This window comes from Mytilus trossulus, chromosome 1 (assembly GCF_036588685.1).
Source record: "Mytilus trossulus isolate FHL-02 chromosome 1, PNRI_Mtr1.1.1.hap1, whole genome shotgun sequence".
NCBI classification, from domain to species: Eukaryota; Metazoa; Mollusca; class Bivalvia; order Mytilida; family Mytilidae; genus Mytilus; species Mytilus trossulus.
Window position 1 is genome coordinate 55583404 of NC_086373.1, and position 18974 is coordinate 55602377.

Here is an 18974-nt window from a genome sequence, read left to right on the forward strand (position 1 = left end):
ACAAATCAACAATAACAAAGGATAAAGAGATTAACAGGTGCTAAATAGAAATTACAGCAGATTAAATGAGTAATTAGTGTTCGACACCATTTTTTCCAAACTGTCAGAAAGAATAAAATATCAAATGAATAGAATAATAGTATTTCAGTCATTTGTCAATTCAATTCAATTCAATATTTTATTTAAGTCTCATCTCTCAATAATATATAATACAACATTACATTAAATGTAAAAATATATAAATATAAAAAGAGAGCCATTCTGTACAGAATTATAAGAGACTATAACATTAAAAATTATATAAAGAATGCATCTATTATAAAACATATTGACATTAACATTATTTACAGTATAAAACATTTCTACGTCTATTTAAAATAAGATTACAGGCTTTGGCACAGCTACGAATCATATTATTATCTGTAAATAAAAACACTAATTTCTGTTTATCGTCATAAGACATAAAATCACTATTAAAATGTGTTGCTTCATCAAATAATGTTTTTCTAAAATCATCATACAAAGGACACGATAAAATAACATGGGCTTCATCTTCTAAAACATTCGTACAATTATCACATACTCGATCTTTTAAAATTAATTTTTCAAATCTCCCCGTTTCTATTCTTAGTGGTGCTACACCACATCGAAATTTGGCAAAAGAACTCCTTTGCGAAAATGGCATTGGAATTTTACAATAATTTTCCGTTTCAAAACTGTTCTTAAACAAATTATATGTGCGAAGTTTGTTACCCCCTTTACCAGATAAAGCTTTCTCTGATTGTAAATTGCCTTGCCACTGTTCGACATATTTACTAAACATTTTAGACATAACAGTATTGACAACTGAGGTACTATCAACATAATCTGTAATGATACACAAATGTTCTGCATTATACTCAGAAAACGTTTTCCTTACATAAAAATTCCAATTTTTTATACACTTATGTTTTTTACTCATAATGTCTGCCCATATGAAAATTTTTCTGTTTAAACGCTCAGAACTCATATTGTTCAAACGGCACCATAGTCGAATTAAGCATTGCCATTGTTTTTGAAAGATAGGTATCCACCCCATATCCCCTGCAACTGCAGCATTTGGAGTATATTTACCCACTCCAAGAAAAAATCTGCAAGCTCTATTATGGATGGCATTTATAAAAGAAAAATTTTTGCAACCCCAAATACCAGCACCATATTCAACAATTGGAAGCACCAAATTCTCATATAATTTTGAAAAGACATTATGAGTAACACCACCTAAAATTTTGCACTTGGCTATAACAAGGCCAAGTGCTCTATTTGCAGAAGCTGCAACAGCTTTAGCAGTTACATTATAATCTAAAAATTCACTTAAGACTAAACCCAAATATGTATAAGTAGAAGAATATTCAATGATATCATTCCCACATTTAAATTCAACATGTGACTTATCAACAGAAGGTGTTCTAAAATGCACAATATTACACTTTTTGGAATTGATGGTCATACAATTATCTCCACACCATACATCTAGTGCATTTAACAAAATTTGTAATTCTTTTTCATCGTTTGCAAGTAAAACCACATCATCAGCATATAGCAAAATACAAACTTTTTCATCATCAATATCAATACCACACTCATATGATTTCAAGAATGAAACTAGGTCATTAATATATAAATTAAATAACAAGGGAGATAATGGGCATCCTTGTTTAAGACCACTGTTAACATTAAACCATTCTGATAAATGGCCGTTTAATCGTACTGAACATAATATATTTGAATAAATAGACTGTATAGCAGCACAAAAATTTTCAGCCACCCCCATTACATTTAACTTGGACCATAGTATATTTCTATTGATGGTATCATATGCCTTTTTAAAATCAATAAACGCACAGAAAGTAGATTTACGAAGCTTCTTTCTGACTTCAATTATGTTTGTAAGAGAAGACAATTGGTCTATAGTGCTTCGATTTTGACGGAAACCATTTTGTTCGTCGACTAATATGTTATTGTCATCTATCCATTGCACAAGCCTTTCGTTTAAAATATTACAATAAAGCTTATAGGAAACACAAGCTAATGCAATTCCTCTGTAAGACAAAGGGTCGCGCGGATCTGTCATGTTTGCTTTAGGTATAGGATTGATAATAATTTTGTTCCATAATTCTGGCGTTTTTTGGAACCTAAAGCAAAAATCAAATAAATGGTACAAAAACAAAGTTGAGCAATTATTTTGCAAAACTTCAACTGGTAAATTATCAAATCCAGCAGATTTGCCTTTCTTTGCTTTGTCAATGACACTAGCTGTTTCAGCAAACGAAATGGGTTCCGTCAATAAAAAGTCATTAAAAGTATCTTTCGTATATGCATAATTTTGCGTTTCAGAAACCTTGGTTGAAATCTTTTGATTCAGCAAATTACTATATTCCGACTTCCATTTATCTAAAACATCTGTCAGTTTTGAATTAACATTCCCATCTTGTCAAAGATTATGACATTAATCCGCATAAGACACAAAGTTCAGAATAAAAAAATGTGAAATGAAATATATGCCAAAAATGAGAATAGAGTATAAAAAAGTATACAACAATTAAATATCATATAAATGAAATATTAAAATGTTGTTAACAAACTAATATCACACTTCAATGTCCAAATAGACCGTTCATATACTATTCAGTATTCCAAACAATCTTTGTTTCCGCTCATGGCGGGGACTTGAGTGGAATTTTAAGCAAGGCAATTCTAGTATATACTCTATATTGTTTTTAATTGAGAGTGGGTAAATATGATAGAGAATAATGGGTCAACACAAATTTAAAAAAAAAGTATAGAGAATAATATGTTGCTTTTAAAACAAATAAATAAAAGATAAAAATTGGTCAAAACAAAAAGAAAAGAAAAGAGAATCATGGTGGCTTAAAAAGTAACATAAAACTGAAATGAGGACCCACTTCCCCTCCCACCCCTTTTAAAATCCTTGTGTTTCAAAACAATTACTACTGTTTATATACTTACTCAAGTTGCTAAAACATATTTTATGCACAGCCTTCCGATTTACGGGGCGCCGAATGGGACTCTTGTGGTTTTGTACAAAATTCAATTCTGTCATATTAACAAAATCATTTTTGTCTTACAAAACTATGTGCTACAGACTTGTTTTGTGAGAACTTCAATTTTGTGATGACAAAATTCATTTGTGTAGACAAAATTCATTTTTTTCATGACAAAATTCATTTTTGTAGACAAAATTCATATTTGTCATGACAAAAGTCAATTTTGTCTAAAAGGTATGCAAATATAAACATTATAAACATATTTGCATACAAAATTGACTTTTGTTACCTGATAAGGAAATTAAATCACAAAAGTCAATTGTGTGAGGTAAGATTCAATTTTGTGAGACAAAATTGACTTTTGTGAGACAACACTAACTTTTGTGAGACAAAACTAACTTTTGTAAGACAAAATTCAATTTTGTGAGACAAAAGTCAATTTTGTTGAGACAAAAGTCAATTTTGTTGAGACAAAAGTCAATTTTGTTGAGACAAAAGTCAATTTTGTTGAGACAAAAGTCAGTTTTGTCAATTTTGTTGAGACAAAAGTCAGTTTTGTCAATTTTGTTGAGACAAAAGTCAATTTTGTGACGACAAAATTCAATTTTGTAACAACAAAATTGACTTTTATGAGACAAAATTGACTTTCGTGAGACAAAATTCAATTTTGTCAATTTTGTTGAGACAAAATTCAATTTTGTCAATTTTGTTGAGACAAAAGTCAATTTTGTCTCACTTGTCTCACATTGGTCAATTTTGTCAATTTTGTTGATCACATTGGTCAATTTTGTCTCTCAAAAGTCAATTTTGTCAATTTTGTTGGTCACATTGATCAATTTTGTCTCACAAAAGTCAATTTTGTCAATTTTGTTGAGACAAAAGTCAATTTTGTCTCACAAAAGTCAATTTTGTGTAACAAAAGTCGATTTTGTATGCAAATTAGTTCACAGATACCAAATAAACTAATTTGAATACAAAATTGACTTTTGTCGCCTAATTTTTAAATTACGTAACAAAAGTCAAGTCTGTGTAACAAAAATGAATTTTGTCATGACAAAAGTGACTTTTGTCCGCTGATAGATAATTTTGTATGACAACATTTTAAAATTTGAAGTATGATACAAATTTTGTTAAACTGAACTCATTTTTGTTGAACAAAAGTTACTTTTGTCCGTACAAAATTGAATCTTGAGTACAAAACAACAAGAGTCCCATTTGGCGCCCCGTACGAGTTGGGTAGGGTAGGAAAACATGCAAGCTCATGCCATGAAAATGCAATGTTGCTGTTTTCTATAACACGACTGGTAGTTTTTAAAATGACAGAATTTAAAATTTAAAAATAAAACAAAACGTTATACATTTGTAGTAACTAAATAAATAGGAAAAAAGAATGGAAATCATTTTGTTGTTGTTTATGATCATATAAAACAAACCTCGTACAAGGTTATGTGATTATAGTAGGAAGTTATGTCTAACGTTTCTAAGAGATAATCATACCCATTGAAAATGATATTAATACTCTTCCTAGTCAAATTCTCAATCTAATCTATATCAACAATTGATAATTTGATCTTTTCGTGACGTAAGATCTATAATACCATGTGACTGTACAGCATAAAATCAACAGTAACTGCTATAAGAATCAATACATCGCGATTCCATTGATATCCGTCCTTAACAGTCGCAGCAATTATTGAGTTTTTACTTCTGATGCAATGAACCAAAACAACGTGTAATATCAACATGAATGAAAGACCAAAAGTAGCTTTTCTTGGTGCCGGTGGCGTTGGTAAATCGTCAATTCTGCAAAGATTTATGTTTGGAACTTTTCAGGAGAGTTACATCGAAACAGTTGAGGAGATATATTCCTATCAATTCAATGAGAGCGGTAAGCGCCTTAATATTAATCTTTTAGACACTGCTGGTAATATACAATTTCCCGCCATGAGACAATTGTATATTTCAAAAGCACAAGCTTTTGTTCTTGTGTATTCTATTAAAGATGAAGCGTCTTTCAGTGAAGTTAAAACACTTTGGGAACGGATTAAACAAGTTCGACCAAACATTCTAGACATTCCGTGTGTTATCATAGGAAATAATTTGGATCAAGAAAACGATCGACAAGTCGAAACATTCGATGCACTGAACTGGGCGTGTAGTGAGAACCTTGGAGGATGTTTCGTAGAAACATCAGCAAAAGAGAACAAAGGAATACAAGAAGCTTTTTCCCTTCTTCTTGAACAATTTTTGACGCGACGACACGAAGATAAAGGACCATTAAAACTGCGTTCGCTAAGTCTTCATAAACTGCATTTGGAAATCGATGTTCCAGTATTGTTCCACAAACATAGTGATAAGTCAAAAGGATTACAGAAAGCAACATTAAGAGGAAAATCATGTACAGCTTTACGGCAAAGTGCGTGCATGGGAAATAATCAGATTAATAAGACTGAGGTCATGGACAAGTGTAGTGACATTGACGGGAAATTAAAACGTAGTCGCACTGATGGTGTTCTAGAGATATGCAAGTCTCAGGGAAGGCGAAAACTTCATTTGTTTTAAAAATCAATCTGAAAAGTAATTTTCTGCGACGTAGAATTTAATATGACACATTCATGAGAATGTTACTGTGAAATTACTTTAACATTTCGAACAATAAATACATTTGTGGGAAACAAAATATTGTATGGTCAGAACTTATTGCTATTGATAAATGTGTATTGCTAAAATAAGTTATATCTGCAACTCGGGGGTTTTATGCTTAATAATTGTTGATACATGAATTAAATGATTGTGATACTTTTCGTATTGTTTTATTGAAATTCTTCTTCAAAGGACGAGAAATGTTCTAAAAAAAACGGGAGAATGATAAACCTGCTTTTCGTGTGAACAAGTTCCTCCAAAACAAAATTGCTATATATGTATCCTCTTTACTTTGACAAATCAAATTTTACTGAATCATCCAGCTTTCTTATTCCAAGAGTTTCATAGTATCACTTTATAAATCCTAGCTTGTCTTAATTAAGTATTTGCAATTTAAAAAAAAAATGAAACGTAAGATTTTGAATTGCCATTGAAAAAATAATAATATAACGAAGCTGCATGTGATGTAAAACAAACTATAGCGTATAGATAGATTAAAAAATATTGAATAGCAAGTTTTCAGGAGAAAAAACAAAATATGCACAGTAACTGTTACTAGGACAAATGTTATATCACATTGAGAACTTATTGTTTTGGTTTTCATTAAACCGTTTCTATTTGCATTTATCACTCATCTTCTTCTGTTTATCTTAATATAGTAATGGTGCGGCATGTTTCATATCAACAGTTGATTAATTATTAAGCTTTTTCAGCAAATCCGATTATAATTTATTATTATACGGTATTATTAAGGTTGATATTAAGTTTCTCCAACATTTGATATTTTTGTAATTGCTTGTTGGTAAACATGAGTTTTGGAAAGGGTTTAAATGGAGTCACAGTGTAAAATTTAAATGAAAATGAGGTCAAGGTCATATAAGCCTTACACTTTATAAATATATCATGCACCAAATATAGTTAGATAATCTAGTTGCTATAGTATCTGTGTAGCAATTATTGACTGTAGAGGAAAAAGCAGCTTCGGTAGGTAATGTTGACAAATTTTCGTTTGACTTTGACTCATTAAGATTATATGATGGTACTAGTAGTTGGAGTTACAATAATACAATACAATACAATATGCTTTATTTCAAAAACACTCCGAGTTGATGTTATTTTAAACAAGTAGTCCTCATCAATTGGGACAAGCGGTAGAATGTCTGCTCTTTTTAATTGGGTAGTAGACTACAACGAGTTTGAACACAATATAGATATTATGAAGATTTGGTATGAGTGCCATTGAGACAATTCTCAATCCAAGTCAAAGTTTGTAAAAGTTAATCATTATAGGTCAAAGTTCGGTCTTCAACACAGACCCTTGGCTAACAACGATCAGAAAGCAATAAAGGGCCCCAAAATGGCTAGTGTAAATCTATTCAAATAGAAGAACAAGCGGTATAATCTATATTAAAAAACACCAAGAAACGTCTAGGAACCACACCAACAAACGACAACCATGGAACATAACTTTATCGTCTAAATTAAATGCGTGTATTCTGTAAAGTTGAACGAACTTTTAATGGTATCCTTCAAATGAATTGTATTAGTCAATCTAATTCAATTTTAGTGGTCAATGATTTATCAATTGGTTTACAAAATTGTAAATTTTCACAATTTGGAGATGACGGTACTATATGGAAATAAGTTAATATGCATTAAAATGATACAAAACAAAATAAAAGACTTGATAATATATGTAAATGGTGCTCTTCCTTGAACTTTACCATTTCTTTAAGAAAAATCTATAGATATGATGTTTATTAGAAGGGAACATGTAAATACAGTTTAAAAACTAGGCAATCATAATATAATGGAAATAGTTGAATAAATACAAATTTTAATTTAATTTGTTCGTTTTTTTAAAAATATAATTATAGAGTAGTTATGGAGTAAATTGTTTTTTCCAACACTGTTGATGTGCGTTCTTTGATTAACTTTTGTTTTTCCCGATTAAAAAAAACAAAGAGCATAGGTTATCATCGTAGAAATCCATTTTGATCATACACCTTGTCCTAATACCTGTCAAAATGTATGAGTTTCGTCAGTCAATGGTTGCTTTTATTGGTGATCGAGAGCCGATTTTTGACGACAACTGTTGAACTTATTCCGCATTTATTCTAAAATTATATAGAGAGATTAAGAGCTTGACATATTTTAATGGTGATAATGAAATTGTTTTTAGCGTATTCTTATAATTTTATGTATATATATTACGGAATGATAATTTAGTCTTAGATGTATGATTTTTTATTAGTGGCTTTAAACTATCTGTTAGATAACTGCGAGTACTCTCAGATCTGTTCATTGTGTCTTTTTGTGTCGGGATGTATAAGTACCCGACCACGTCCACTTGTATTTTTGTCCATCTGACGAGTTAAGCCTTTTTCATCTGATTTTTATAGTTCGTTCTTATGTTGTACTGTTATACCACTGTCCCAGGTTAGGGGGAGGGTTGGGATCCCGCTAACATGTTTAACCCCGCCACATTATTTATGCATGTGTCTGTCCCAAGTCAGGAGCCTGTAACTCAGTGGTTGTCGTTTGTTTATGTGTTACATATTTGTTTTTTCGTTCATTTTTATATATTATAGATAAGGCCGTTAGTTTTCTCGTTTGAATTGTTTTACATTGTCTTATCGGGGCCTTTTATAGCTTACTATATGCGGTATGGGCTTTGCTCATTGTTGAAGGCCGTACGGTGACCTTTAATTGTTAATGTCTGTGTCATTTTGGTCTCTTGTTGACAGTTATCTCATTGGCAATCATAAAACATCTGCCTTTTTATACTGTATACTTACATCTAGATGTTTTCTGGTATTTGCTGTAGTTAGTTTGCTCTGTCATTGGTGAGTAAACCACACAAACTTTTATTCGCTTATAAAACAAAAACAAACATTTTAGAGATAAAAAAAAACAACTGTAGTACTATATGTCGACTCTATTTTCCTTTAACCTGCATAATGATGATTTCCAAATAAAATCTGTCGATTTGATATTGAAGATGATCTTTAATTTAATAACAATACGCAATTAGTTATAGTTTGTAGATTTTTTTTATTTTGTCTTAGATAAGGAGGCAAAACTAGAGATTTCCTCCAAGCACAATTCGATAATTCAGAAGATTAATTCTGTGTAATCTTTTCATCAAACATTCCTAATTGCTGTTTGTAAAGATTGTTGTCTAGCTGATGTTTGCTCAACATTTCTTTATTCGGTATATTTTAATGATATATTGCGGTTGCTGGATGAGTTCATCACTAAATGGATTTTGAAACAAATAATGATGATTATAATTGACTTTATTGTATAATAGCACTGAAAAATGTCAAATGATCTAATTAGTATTTTTCAACATAGCATTCTGGTTTGTTTTCAATTTATTTATAGTCTTCATGTTTCTTTAAACAAACTTACAACTGCTGAAGTTGGACTGTCTTTTTTTACTTTTAGGAGTCTCGATCAGCTGTTTTGGTTCATCCTTTATCGTGATCGACGTTTTTGCTTAAATAATGTTAGGAAGATTTTAAATATCAGTAGCAAAAGGTTTTCTCTCCAGTTCTGAAACATTTTCGAAACTTTTCTTTGACAGATGCAGACGCTTCGCGCACATTACACCCTCAACTCGTGAACAGGACGTATCATGGTTTACTGTTGTCTGACCTTCTGTCTGTCGTCAACATGTCGCACAATAACTACAACCTGTGTTTTAGACGGGACGAATTAAGGTATGCGGTTGTCTGACCGTTTGTCTGTCGTCAACATGTCGTACATTAACTACCGGTACAACCTGTTTTCACGGTTTACCATTAACGTTGGTGAATTGTTTCTATCTATGGATGTAAGCTCCCTCTGAATTTTTATTAGAAATTTCAGATTAAACGTTTTGAATCATAAGGGGGAGGGGTTATAGTTTTCAGAACATCAATCACATGCTATTTAAATCTAGATCTAATAATGAATTGATAATATTACAGGAACCGTCCTTTTGTTTTGAATTAAAATTAAAAAAGTGCTACTCTAAAAGCCCAGAAACCACTTGTGTAGGAAGCCATTATAATAAACAAAAATATGTGACGTATACATTTTCTGACGTCAGACACACGAAATTGTTTCTTTTAAATTGTAACACGATGATGACTGATGTACCCAAATTTTGACTATTTTATTTATAATGTCTGTTTAGTTCACGCATCATTGTAAATATAACGGAATTTGATGAGACTGTCGTACAACGTGAGAGGTAACGCGCTATAAAACCAGGTGCACTGAGAAAACTTGCACTAGTCTAGTAAAAAATAGAAGAAAAAACAAATGTATAGTAATTAATGATTCAAGATTTCAGCGTTATTTTCATACAGACATATTTGCAAACATATATCTGGGTATAAATATACATATATTATGTTCCAGCAAATGAGAATAGAACATAGAACATAGATTATTTCATTGTGGATTAACATCAAGTTGGTCTGTATTTTTATATATGAAAAATACTTTCGAAAATACACTTAAAATTGAAATATTAGTAGTATAACGAAGCTTTTGTTTTTCGTTCTCTGGTGGTATGACTCGTTACAAAGGTAATTCCAATATGACTTCATTGAAGCAAATTTATAAATTTAGATATTGATTAAAATATATATATATATGTACCAATTCAATTACACCTTCTCGGGTGCGCTCGACTTGACTTATTCAGCACAAGGTTATTTAGAATTAAAAGTTGTTTTGGACTTTTTGTAAACAATACATGCTAGCACATCATAGGAAAAGATGTGAGTAATTATGTTTCTTTTAAATTCCTTAACAAAATCTATTCATAAAGTCTGCATTTCTTACAAAAATCTTTGATTTATTTGCCATAAAATCACCATTTTCTATAAATGCAATGAAACAATAAATAATATAATGCTTTGCATGAAGTTTTACCTGGGTATATATATATAAAAAAGGTCCGTCTCTGTTGTTCATTTTATTTACTGTTTTTGAACTATTGCAGTTTAAAATGTCGTAATTCACATTATATATCTTTGTTTGATATTATTGAACCAAACTGGCTGCCAAAAGTTAATAATTATTTCACTATTTGACTTTCATTAATGATGGAATAAACAAATACATGTTTTGATTTTTCGTTTTATCTCGTAGCTAATTTTCCTATAAAATTAACTTTCTCAAACATCTACGCTCGGGGAGATTCTGTCTGGTTGTGATAAAAGTAAATCTTTAAATCTTTATAGTGTTAAAACCAATAATTTCATTTATTAATAAAAATCACAACAAAGGAATCATTATGATTTTTATTATTGATTGAAATATTATGTTGAAAATAACCAATGTGCGAAATACATGAAGCGGAGATCTACCCGATAAAATCACAAACCTGACAACTCTGAATTCATTTATTTTCGTGGATATTTTTAATTATCAATAATGTGTTGAACATCAAATCTTTGGTTTACATAAAACCACTAAATCAACGAAAGTTGGTATCCAACGAATAATGCTTAATAAAAAGGCTATAAAAAGCATTACAAGATGAAATAATACAACCAAATGCAGTCGAATTCAACAACAAAAATGTAAATCAAGAGATGACTGAGGCATCACAAATATGACGAACAAATGAATAGGAAACAACAAGGGCTGATATTATTCAACATAGTTTTTGAGAGTCAAATAAAAAATGATTATATAAACCACTTTTAATTCATTAGAAAATTCCTTATGATATAAATTAGAATTTAAGATATTAATGTTCAGTTGATTTTTCTTCAGTTCAGTGATTACTATGATTACAAGTGAACTGATTTTGACATACATTGTGCAATCTGTTCATTAGCGTATATTTGTTTCGTTATATATAATTAGCACTGACTAAAGGATTGTCACAGTTAGCACCCTTTATTTCAACTCATTTCATATTTTTTGCTAATACACAATTTAAGAAATTTTATAGCTAACTGAACATAAAAAAAGGTCAAGAATATTAAAAAAAAAGTGATATGTAAATGAAAAAATAAAGTTTGTTCTTCAAACAGGCATATATTGCAAATTGTAAATTGTTAAAAGACCGGTGAAGATTAACATTTGTATTGCAATAAAGTGCATAGATTTTTTTATACAGTACAGTACTCTTACCTAATGAAGGTTAACTGAAGGGACGAGTACCAACCATTCCCAGCCAACGGGAGACAGTGGCGTCCTTTGGTGTCCACAGCCTTGACGGAGTAAAACTGCTTTACTGTCATAGCCATTTTGAATTTCTGTCACATTGATATTTCTCATGTGGATGTGAAACAGTGGTATACAGAGCTTTCACTGGGAGAGGAGATGGGGTCATGTTAAGGAGTAAGGGTTAAGTGACGTGCAGTTTATTTTTGGTGGTAAGGGTAGTTAGGGTTATGGGTAATGGATAATGGGATAGGTGGTTACAGGTAGGTACGGTTAGGTGTAGGTAAGATTATGTGTAGGTATAATTAAGGGTACGTCTAGTTAGGGATATTTCCGGTTAGGTAAGTCAAGGTTTGAGAGGGTAAAGGGTAAAGTACATTAAGGTGGAGTCGGGCGAAAGTGAAAGGTTGGGAGAGTGTGTGAGAGAGAAAGAGTGTGTGAAAGAGAGTGTGTGTGCGAGAGAGAGAGTGTGTGTGTGCGAGAGAGGGAGAAAGTGTGTGAGAGGGAGAAAGAAAAGGGTTAAGGGTAAAGTACATTAAGGTGGAGTCGGGCGAAAGTGAAAGGTTGGGAGAGTGTGTGAGAGAGAAACAGTGTGTGTGCGAGAGAGAGAGAGTGTGTTGAGAGTGTGTGTGTGCGTGTGAGAGAGGGAGAGAGACATAGTGTGTGTGTGTGTGCGAGAGAGGGAGAGAGACATAGTGTGTGTGTGTGCGAGAGAGGGAGAGAGACAGAGTGTGTGTGTGTAAGTGCGAGAGAGGGAGAGAGATAGAGTGTGTGTGTGTGTGTGGGAGAGAGAGAGTGTGTGTATGTGTGCGAGAGAGCTGGAAGAGAGTGTGTTTGTGTGAGAGAGGGTGTGTGTGAGAGGAGACCAGTGTGTGACAGAGGAGTGTATGAATGAGGAGGAAAACACTGCGGGAGAGAGAAAGAGAGGTTTGAGGGAGGAGGTGAGTACATGAGAGAAGTATGGAGTATGTGTTTGTGTTAGGAGGATAGTGTGAGAGAGGAGGAGATTATGTGTGTGTGTCCGAGAGAGGAAAAGAGAGTGTGTGTATGAGAGAGGTCTGAGAGAGTGGACAAAAATGCGTGAGAGGACGAGAGTGTGTGAGAGAGTCGGTGAGTACGTACGTGTTTGTGTGGAGGATAATAGTTTGAGTGCAGATAGAGTGTGTGATTTATATATAGATATACTACTTAATAAATAAATGATTCGAGAAATACTTTTAAGGTAAAACACTCATGATTTCCGAATGCAATAATGATTGTTCTCTCCGGACACTCTGGTTCAAAACCTTGATTCAATCCAGGTTAGGTTCTGAACCTATGTTCAACATCCGGGTTCTTTAGTTCAAAACCATGGTAACTGGTTCAACATCCGTGTTGTCTAGTAATAGCAACCCAATTTATTGGTTCTAACAAGGGTCGGACACATACTAGATGTGGCAGATTTAACATGTCCGTGATCGCATGACCCACTCCTGTACTGCGAAAGTGGTGTCAAAGTCTTGATTTTAGTTAAGATATTGTTTCCGATCAACATGTTTTTCATCAATTAGTGGTACTTATAACTACTTACATGATGTCTGTTTTTAGATGGATGTGATGTCTCTATCATACTTTTCCCCCTCTCAGTGAATCAGAAAAGAGAGATAAATACGAAGTTGTGATACATTGTTCCAGATATTGTATAGTTTTAAAATATCCTCAGAAAATTTTCTTTTTTTTAACCAAAAGCGACATACATGTAGTTAGATATTAACGTCAATAATAAGATACAGATCTCTAGAGGTCTGAAATATTAAAAAAATGTACCAAAACAGGATTATCTGCTATAGCAGTTTTCGCTTATTGATTTTACTTAATCTTGCTGTTGAATTGTTACGTTGGAATCGTTTCAAGTTTAATATGATAACAAAATATAATCTATTATACATGTAGAAGCTTTTATCGCTTGCACATACAATGCTGAATGGCGTTTGCTCCTTAATGAAGGCTGTAATGTTGTTTGTAGTAGAACTTTAAATATATGGTAGATAGTTATCTTATTAGTTAAATAGTGGCCTAGTGACCTAATACGGTATAAAGGGGGTCAGTAAATTCCATATCGGGTGAGAGCGAAGCTCAAATCCCCATATGGAATTAACTGACCCAATGTATACCGTATTACGTCACTAGCACACTATGTAACGAATTTATCTTACCGACTATCTTAACGTGTGAAATTAAGAATAGTGACCTATCAAAATGAGCAAGTCTTCAATACTGTTAGCATTAAGAAACTACTTTCATCGATCATACAAAACCAGATGCCTACAATAACAACTAAATTTCAAAAGTATCGATTTGTCCTCACCTTGCCACCCATCCACCTGCCCGACAAATCCACACTATAAACCCCATTTAGACTTTGTCCAATCTAGACAATTATCAAAAAACATAAACTAATCAGAACTTTAAATTATACAATTCAATATAACTATAAGAGTTCAGCTGCTATATTTAAAAAATGACAAGTGCGAATTATATTATAAAAGAAATAAAGGATAAAGTATAATAGTATATCCTTGATTTATTGTTTTTTTGAAATTTATTCTTTCCGTTGAGATTTGACGATAAATTATCACATTGCATAAAATTCCATTTCACATGTTTCATGGTAATAATTCTTGTAGATTTTACGGGTTTAGGAAGAAAAGTTGTGTCAAGCAACGTGATAAAGATAATGTTCAAACGGAAGTCTACTGATTGATGATACCATAAACAATCATGGCTTTATTCCATCAAATGTAAATTGATGCATAAATATTTGTATAGTAATAACAAACGACAGAAATTTGCAATAAAATTCGTAACGAAGAAGGGGAAAATCGCCTACCCTCTTTACAATCAATTAATGCATTCCGGAAATTAAAAGTTTTACGGTAAGTAAAGTGCAACATTTGCAATGAATTAAATAGAAAAATTACATGGATACTTTCCAATGACCAATTGCAAATCTTTAAAACAATGGCAAAGCTAAAGTTAAAACAAAGGTTGTTTTTTTAAATCCTACTTTCTCGATTGTTTGGGACTCAATTCGTGCTGATCTATTCAAAAGCCGTTAAAAACAGGTATATATATTTAAATGACTACACCAGCAAACACATATAATACCATATAAAAATTAAAAACAACTTATTTTTAATGTTTTTCCACTTTAAGTAAATGCATGTTTTTTTATCTAGTTGTTTTTTTTAATATTTCTTAAAATACCAAATTTTTAATAATTAATTTTGAATGTCATAAACACTAGAACAACACGTCATCAAATTAGAGATTAAATATCATAATAACATTCCTCGTGTTACTGTTTAACTGTATCAAAATCTCATACTTTTATAATATAATTTCTAACATAATATTTTTTCGTTAAATTGTAAAAATTCGACAGTCATGAAAGTGGTCCATAAATGGGTCAGCATTCTGTCTGTTTCTTACATATCAATAATTTCTGATGGAAGTTGAAGTTTCTCGCCATTCGTCCCTATTGTTACATCTTTAAAAAAAAAATACCGTGATGTTGATAGTTATCAAAGGTAACAGGATTATAATTTAGTACGCCAGACGCGCGTTTCGTCTGCATAAGACTCAAATGTCAATAGTTTTTCGTAGTGAACAGACCCTTCTTTGCGTTTTCATTATAAAAACGTAGATTTCAGTGGGTCAATTTCCAAATCACATCTATTTAAACCTTTATAATAGAGTGCACGCAAACACAAATAAATAATTAACTACATTTACATTCACTCAATAATACGTGTGAAAGTATGGCAATTTTTCATATTTGTGTGTTTGAAAATTGGAGTTAAATTTTTTGACCGCCAAATCTGTGTGAATAATCATAATTTTTCAAAGATCCTATATTTTTAAGCTTTGCATTTTGTTATCAATTATATTACCACAAATTCAACTGATGTATCACTGCCATTTTCTGCTCAACAAAATTGAACCCTTGTTGTACCTCTTTTCGACACACCATCTTCCTCAAAATCGGAACTTGCTCTTTTATCATATAACGCCTCTCCTCAGAGCTACAGTGTCGTGCATATAACCAAAATGTGCTGAATTACATTGGATTCAATAATTTCATTGCTTTTCTGTTGTAATTATTATATATATTTTGTAATTTGATTTAGAAAAACATGGGACTTTCAATATCCCATTGGACAGGGCAAAGTCCAACTCATTGTTGAAAGCCGTAGGGTGAACTATAGTTGCTAATTTCTGTTTCATTTGGTCTATTTTAAAGAGTTGTCTCATTGTCAATCATACCATATCTTCTTATTTTTATAGATTGGACCTAAATCTTTCGGTAAACAAAAACGTTATCGAAATTTGCAAATAAAATAAACAAAAGGCTCTCAAGAGCCTGAATCGCTCACCTTAATTTTTTTTGTTAAATCTCTCATCAATGATTATTTTGGCTTTTCAATTCATTTAAATGTTCTTTGAATCGTCCTATTTTCTTCAAAAGCCAAAAAAAATCATTTTCTCCTATGTTCTATTTTAGCAATAGGAGCTATGTTTCTTGACATACAAGTAAATAAAATATAAAATTTATACTAGATACTCTGAAACTCATTTAGCCTAAGTTTGACTGAAATTGATACAGCAGTTTCAAAGGAGAAGATTTTTAAAAGTAAGTCAATATGATGAACACATTGTGAAAAAAGTCTTTAAAGGGCAATAACTCCTTAAGGGGTCAATTGACAATTTTGGTCAAATTGACTTATTTGTAGATCATACTTTGCTTAACATTTTTGCTATTAAGAGACAGTGTCAGTAACTATCAAGTATTGTCCATATTATGACCGGAAAGTGAAAAAAAATATTTCCTTTTGATGTTTTGATATATGGTAGCATATATGATTGGTAATTCATATACATGTTACTGAAGTTGTATATCCACTGTTTCCATGGTAACGGATAAACAATTTTGTTGAAAAATGTGAATTGTTACAGTATTGTGTTTTATTTTGATATAGATCACAAATAAAAAAAATATTGCTCAGGCTGATTGTATGTGACATTTTCAAGTGTTCATAGTGATTAATAGCCCAAAAATATGTGTTAATTTGTTGTTTGTTAGATAAAATGGTCCTTTTTGATTCGAAATCAGAATTTTTCTTGACTTCTGTGAAATGATAAAACTCAAAAACGCAACACAGTTGTGGAAATATTCGATATGTACTCCAAAATGAATAATTTGGACTAATAAGTTCAAAAATAAGAATTGGTAGCCAGCAACTAGAAAAGACAAAATTTGCTTCAGAACATAGTACTAAAAGTGCTTGTATTGAAGATGATTATCTCCCCTGATTGAACTCTTCGCCTAGAGATAAACTAAATGCACAGGAAGTTGACAAGATTGTCATTGTCAACAAGCAGACAAGCAGACGGTTTTGTTTTTCACACTCTGAAGCAATGATAATGTGGAACAGGAGGAGGAATTGTTATTAAACATGACAGAAAACAATGCCTGTAAGTTTCTTTAAAATTCATATTTACATTAAAATTCTGTATAACATGTATACTATAACATGGTATTGGTAATAAAAAAGTTTCTCAAAAGATAGTTCTAAACTAATGACTGACTTTGTCTCTGAATATAATCATGATGTCATAATGAAGGTGATAACTGTTCCTTCAGTGTAAACAGGGGAGGATCCAACCATTTAAAAAAGGGGGGCCCAACCCAGAGTAAAAGGGGTGTCCAACTATATGCTCCCATTCAAATGCATTCACCATTGGTTGTCATAAAAAAAAAAGAGGGTTCCAAACCCCTGACCCACCTATTGATCTGCCAATGGTAAGTTTTAGATAATATGTCAGATTATGGATGTTAGTAAACTTTGGGGGGGGGGGGGGTGATTTTGAAATCTCAAACAACAAACAAATATATTTTGTAAATTTATCATTCATAATTCAATTCAATTCAATATTTTATTGGAAAGAGCACAATAATGAGTTTTTTCATAGGAATCCTGTCTCAAACTTTTTCTTTTAATATATATGTTATTTAAATAATTTGATAAGTGAAAATCAGATTGGCTTCAAAGAAAAAGCTAGAACAGCAGATCATATCTTCTCATTAAAGTCTATTGTAGACAAATATAAAACTAAAAAAAAGAAAATTTTTGCAGCATTTATAGATCTGCGAAAAGCCTTTGATACTGTCTGGAGAGAGGGTTTATTCTACATTCTACTCCAAAACAGACTTCCAGGCAAGCTTTTTAATGTCATCCAATCAATGTATAATGACAACAAATGCAGAATTAAATTTCAAAATGGTATGAGCCATGAATTTATATCAAATTATGGAGTAAAACAAGGGGATGTACTTAGCCCCACTTTGTTTAATATTTATATAAATGGCCTTGTAAATGACCTTGATCATGCAAACACTCAACCAATTATTATAGGAGATGTTAAATTAACATCATTATTATATGCAGATGACATTATTTTATTATCTGAAACCCAAGAAGGGCTACAAAATGCACTAAATGAGTTAACTAAATTTTGTTCCCTATGGAAACTTGATGTTAACAAACAAAAATCAAAAATTATAATATTCAATTCTAATGGAAAATCTCACTGTAATTATTTTAAAGTAGAAAAAGAACATCTTGAGACTGTTAAATCTATTTGTTACCTTGGAATAACTATAAATTGTTCAGGAAGTTTAAGTCATTCAAAAAAAAATCTTATGGAAAAAGGGAGAAAGGCTTGGTTTAAAATTAAAAAAACAGTCTCTTTAGATAATTCCTGCAGTATGCTTGAACAATTATTTGATACTTTAGTTGTTCCAATAACTCTTTATGGGAGTGAAGTTTGGGGTGTAAGCCAAGTGTTCAAAGATTCAGATCCATTTGAACATTTACATATTAAATTTATTAAAGAAATTTTAGGTGTACAGTGCAAAACAACAAATGTAGCCTGTTTAACTGAGACAAACAGAAGCCCTTTGTACTTTAAAATTCAGCTTTCAGCTATAAAATTTCTAAACCATATTGTAAACTCGCCTAACACTTTAGTCCATAAAATATATAATTATGTAGAGAAAACAAGTAAATG

At 31.6% G+C, this 18974-nt stretch overlaps 1 protein-coding gene across 1 annotated transcript; it reads left to right on the plus strand.

Annotated features, from left to right (window-relative positions):
- The first annotated feature begins 4670 nt into the window (after positions 1-4670).
- LOC134708799 (GTP-binding protein Di-Ras2-like) lies at positions 4671-6050 on the plus strand. The gene has a single exon (XM_063569320.1). The coding sequence runs from the start codon at positions 4791-4793 to the stop codon at positions 5607-5609; it is 819 nt and encodes a 272-aa protein (XP_063425390.1). The 5' UTR covers positions 4671-4790; the 3' UTR covers positions 5610-6050.
- Positions 6051-18974: the final 12924 nt, after the last annotated feature.

Excerpts from the sequence above, each read along its gene's own strand:
- LOC134708799 (XM_063569320.1), top strand. The coding sequence starts at position 4,791 with ATGAATGAAAGACCAAAAGTAGCTTTTCTTGGTGCCGGTGGCGTTGGT.